Genomic DNA, 5,069 nt, shown 5'->3' with positions numbered 1-5,069 from the left:
GGAATTTTGACATGTCATGTTTCATTGGAAATCCCTGAGGCGAACGTTGGAAGGTTTAGTTTTTGGTTTTGGTTAGTTTGTTTCGTTTTGTTTTCTTTCTTTTGTTTGTTTTGCTCGAGGACTAGCAAAAGCTAAGTGTGGGGGAATTTGATAGGAGCATATTCATGCGACTTAATTAGCTTGTTCTCGTGCATTTATGTTGTGTTTACTTAGTTGTTTTAGTGTTTAAGGCCACTTTTATGTATTTTCAGATTATAAGGCCAAAGTATGCAAGAAGATGCAAATTGGAGCCTTTTGGAGCGAAAGAGGAACGAATGAGTTGAAGACTTGAAGAAACGACGAAATCCTACTCCAACGATGAATTCTTACCAAAACGAGGAATCCTACTCAAACAAGGTTTCCTATTTTAGGAAAGTTAACCCTAAGTTTCCCGTTTTGGTAACCTTTCCTAAACTTAAACGTCCGTATTTTCTAGCCGTGGCCTCCCATTAAGATTGGACCCTAATAAACCATTTAATTACGCACCCTAATTCCATTCCATTACCTAATTATCCCATTCATTATTCATGCCATTTTATTTTATTCAGCCACCATTTTACTTTTTCTTCCATTATCTCCCATTAAACCACCCAAAACCGTGCAAACCATCTCACATTCATAAAATATTCAGCCCATTATCCCATTTACATCATTTCATCCGTGCATTCCCATTAGCCATTAACCCTAATGATTCATCCACCATTCCACCTAACTATCTCATTTTCCATTGTAATACACAAACACTTCCCCTTCTCCATTTTCTCCATTTCCACTCCATTCCACACTTCCATCCCATCAACCAACCTATCCTTAAACCTTGTGCTACAACAACGAGGAAGAGAAGAGTGCCTAAACGTTCATACAATTCAAGTTTGAGTTGTTGGAATGTTTAGGTGTTTCTTTGATTTCAAAGTTTCATTTTAATTCTCTTTGTTTTGTACGTATAAGGAATGGAAGAGAAGAGTGCTTAAACGTTCATACAATTCAAGTTTTGAGTTGTTGGAATGTTTAGGTGTTTCTTTGATTTCAAAGGTATGAGGAACTAAACCCCCTTTAGCTAGGGGGTGATTCGAAACTATGTTTATATTTGCAATATGAATTGATTAACTTTCGTTGGAATTTCATAAGTTGTGGATTCAATTTGTTTAACCGTTTGATTGATAACTTATTTATGAATGTTTATTAAGAATGTGCGCTTAATTTTCATGCATAAATATGACGCTAGAATATAAGTGATTTTCACCTAATCGTTATGAACTTATATTCACAAGTAGTGGAGGTTGCTTATAAACAATCGCGTTAAATGAATTCTTGGCACGAGTTTCATGCTCATCATAGTAACGAATGCCTCGTCAACACTTATAGTTTTCATAATACTTAATGATCTTTGATTGTATCTTTATTGTGCTGTTCACGTAAAGGACTTTTGGAGAATGTTGTGAATTGCGTTGCGCAAACCCATCCAATTCATTAACTTAAGGAAAACTTGACGGTTAATTTAAGCGGACCTAATTAATCCGGAGTGTTGAGTTTCATAATTTATCGAAAGACCAACTGAGAATCAATCTTGTATGCAAGTATAACATGTGTGGAGAAGAACCCCTTAGCTAGCATTCATTCCATATTTCATCACATTCATATTTAAATTCTACCTTTAAATTACAATTTGTGCATTTAATTTATTTTCGTCAAAATCTCAATCCCCCTTTACTTTAGTGTCCAATTTAGTTAGAAAGTGTCTTAGTTTGTGTTTATAAGTGTTTTGTATTCTTTGAGTCTTTTGATTTGTTTTAGTGTTTTAATGTTTGTTTTACATTTTTGAGTCAGTTTCCAAGTGATTTAGTAATCCCTCCTAATCCCCGGTTTAGAACGATCCCTACTTAAACTTATACTACAATTGACAAAAAGAGGGTTTAATTTGTGTGCTTACTTAGTTCGCATCACACAATCAACTGAAAGCTAAAAAGCACAAGTACATTCTTTCCTTCTTTTTAAAGAAACCTTAACGGTATGAGGAAAAATTTTATTGAATAAAATAAAAAGGTTACACCTAGTCATGAGGGACATAAACCTTACCTCTCAAAATAAAGAGAGAATAAAGAAAAGAAAGCTAAAATACAAGAAAATAGGGGGACATACATAACGTGGAATAAACTTATAACTAAACATTAGAAAGAGAAGGAAAGAAACCACAACAGAGAAAACAAACGACAACAACAAATGCATAACATTGCAACAAACTCAATTTCTACGCCCACCACTTGTACTCTAAATTTTCCATATCATTTGTCTGATCATTCCAACAATCTTAAGAAACATATTGGGCCTCCTTGTGATCACAACATCTGCAAGAACTACTCCCACAACCAACCCACTTCCACATCCGGCCGAAACAATTTTCAATCAAATTCAAATATTCCTGCTGAGCTAGAATCACCATCGTCTACGGTTGATGGTGGACGTTGAGGGGCCTTAGACTTTCCACATTTCTTTGGCAATGGATCTCCACACAACCCTGGGTTTCCCTCGTATGAAGTGATATTCAATGAAGTAAGCTGGGTTCCTTGTGGTATAGGACCTGTGAGATTGTTGTGAGACACATTGAAACTACCAAGAAAAGTAAGTTGCCTCAGTTGTTGGGGGATCCGTCCTGAGAGCTTGTTTTGTGAAAGGTCCAACGATTCAAGCTTCATCAAATTTCCGAAGGATGATGGTATACAACCAGTGAGAATGTTGTTGGAAAGATTCAGCGAACGAAGCTCCTTAAGATTCCCAATGAAGTCTGGAATTTTCCCTTAAAATTTGTTGCTTGAGATATCAAAGGATGCAAATTCGTCTCGAATCATTGGATAGTATTGCTCCAAACCTTTTGTTGCTAGTGTGAGTGCGTAACCAGCACATCTAATAATCCTGGCTCCACCAGCATCATAAGCTACACCTGTGAACATATATGCTGACTTGTTAACAATAATGCTTGGAAACATAGATGGAACCGCACCAGTAAAATTATTGTAAGACAAATCAAGAATGCGTAACTTGGGCAAATCGACATTCGTTCTAGATTTTCCAATCACAACATTACTTTAGTCTAAAGAAGGAGGCGAAATTGCACTGTAGAAATGAACAGTGTTTGGACCACATTTCAGTTTATTTACAACACTGCTGCTGAATCTCTCGACTTTTGATCCCCGTGTGTGAACAGTGCTGCAGCCAAAACAGGTGCTCTCTCCAGTTTTCATCTCTTCCATACTCAAACCCTAGCCGCTCCACCTCTCTCTCTCATCTCCCTTCGTTAGCTCCACTACAACTCAAAACCTCGACAAAACACAATTCCCCTTCTGCAAAAGCTCGAGAGTTTTCTCTCTCTGAGAATTAAAAAATGTGAGCTCGCTGATCTCTCTGAGAAACCATGGCCTCCATTTCTGTCAAAAACCAAACTCAGGCCTTGAGTCCACAAAATCTGGAGAGCTTTCTCTCTCGCTTTGTTCTCTATGTAAGCCCGAGAGAAATTCCATGGAAACATCACGCCTGCAAACGAAGTTGCAGGCCCATACACCAGCAAACTCCATCTGAAAGCCAAACAATCCAAAGGTAAATCCCTTCGAACTCTTCGATTATGAATATCCATCGTCTTCCACCTCATCTTTTTCTTCTGTTACTGCTTCGGCCAGTAGGGATACTTCAGGCGGTGCTGCTGTTGCTTCCGGCGAAACATCACCACAGAACCACCATCATTCACTCTGTTCTACTCAGGACACACAGGCGAAGGCCTTTCACTGCGCAGTCAGTTCTAAAATGTCCGGTCTTGCTGTGACGGGTTATCGAGTTCTTGCATCGGGTCGTTCAAACGAGGCATTCAGGTATTGTATTTATTTGATTAATTAATTAACTATTTATTGATTATATGTTTTGATTTCTTTTGGGTTTTTTTATTTTTGTATATTTCTGTTTTTCTTTAATAACTCTGGAATTTGGATTTTTGAGTTTTGCATTCATGCAACCTTAGGGTTCTGGGTTTGTTGTTTTAGAGCTAAAGAAGATAATTTAAATAGAATTTGAATCATTGAAGTCATCACTCTCGCCTCTCTGTCTCTCTCTCTAAACAATTTCCAATTGGTTTTTAGAGAGAGAAAGCGGCAGCAGCAGTAGTGGGGAAGGAAGAAGAACTATTCCTGTTTCTGTGATCCTGCCCTTCGAAGCTCTGGAGTTTGGCTTTGGCTCCATTAGCTGTTGAGGTAATTATTAATCCATGCCAAGAGAGGGTGACAGTGAGAGAAATCGTCGGGATTGCTGGGAGATAAAGAGAGGGAAGAGTGGGGGTGGTGAACAGTGGCAAGTTAGGTTCGTGTATGCGGGATATGTGGAATAAGAATTCATTTGAGAGTTTTAGGTCTTTTTCAGCGTCCCTGTTTAATTTCTGGATTTGTGGCTTTCGATTTGCAGCTGGATTTTGTGTTTGGATTTTTTTTGTTTTGTGATTTTGGGGGTTATGTGTGTGTGCTTCGATCTTGTGTCTGGTTGTCTAATTTGATTTGGTTTTTTCTTTCAGGAAGCGCTGATCATCAAATTTTGGAGCTGTTGTGTGTGGCGTTGGTAGCCCTTTTGTGCTGAGGGCATACAATTTTTCGTTTTTCCTTTCGAGTCTTTTGTTAAGATTTTTTTTTTTTTTTGGTGGCCTTTGGTATGCAGATACAACTTTTGTTTAAATTTTTGTTTTTTCAAATTTTGGCTATTTTGTTTATGTGTTTAGATGCTCAGTGTGGGTTTATGGTATAGTTTTCCTTTTATTTTCAGGAAACGGTGCTTTTTGTTTTCTGGAACCGCTTGTAGAGCGCACTACTTGAGGATCTCAGACCGAAGGTAAAAGGTAAAAATCTCTGGCTTCCTTTAATGGTGTAAGCTTGCACGAAAGAGAGAAACAATAACCAAAATTTTATCTGAAGAGAAGCAAGAATTTTGAAGCCAATTACATTGGCTTAAGAATTTCTTAGGATACAACTTGCACTCGATCGACAGTTTTATTTATTTGC

The 5,069-nt window shown here is 37.7% G+C and overlaps 1 protein-coding gene across 1 annotated transcript; it reads right to left on the bottom strand.

Moving 5' to 3' along the window:
- Window positions 1–2,438: 2,438 nt before the first annotated feature.
- Window positions 2,439–3,023, bottom strand: LOC125469461 (putative receptor like protein 25). Its single transcript, XM_048566812.1, has 2 exons — window positions 2,906–3,023; window positions 2,439–2,821 (listed from the first exon to the last, which is right to left on the bottom strand). The coding sequence occupies exons 1-2, from the start codon at window positions 3,021–3,023 to the stop codon at window positions 2,439–2,441; spliced, it is 501 nt and encodes a 166-aa protein (XP_048422769.1).
- Between the last annotated feature and the right edge of the window lie 2,046 nt (window positions 3,024–5,069).

This window comes from the organism of the source record quoted next, unplaced genomic scaffold (assembly GCF_019419815.1).
Source record: "Pyrus x bretschneideri cultivar Hongxiangsu unplaced genomic scaffold, Pyrus_bretschneideri_v1 Contig43, whole genome shotgun sequence".
NCBI classification, from domain to species: domain Eukaryota; kingdom Viridiplantae; phylum Streptophyta; class Magnoliopsida; order Rosales; family Rosaceae; genus Pyrus; species Pyrus x bretschneideri.
The sequence above is the reverse complement of the archived record's forward strand: the minus strand, read 5'-3'. Positions and strand labels throughout refer to the sequence as shown.

Bases quoted from the DNA above. Each gene is read 5' to 3' on its own strand.
- LOC125469461 (XM_048566812.1), bottom strand. From the start codon at position 3,023: ATGTTTCCAAGCATTATTGTTAACAAGTCAGCATATATGTTCACAGGT. The intron at 2,822-2,905 runs GTTTGGAGCAAT...GGAAAATTCCAG, and splicing joins ACTCACACTAGCAACAAAAG to ACTTCATTGGGAATCTTAAG.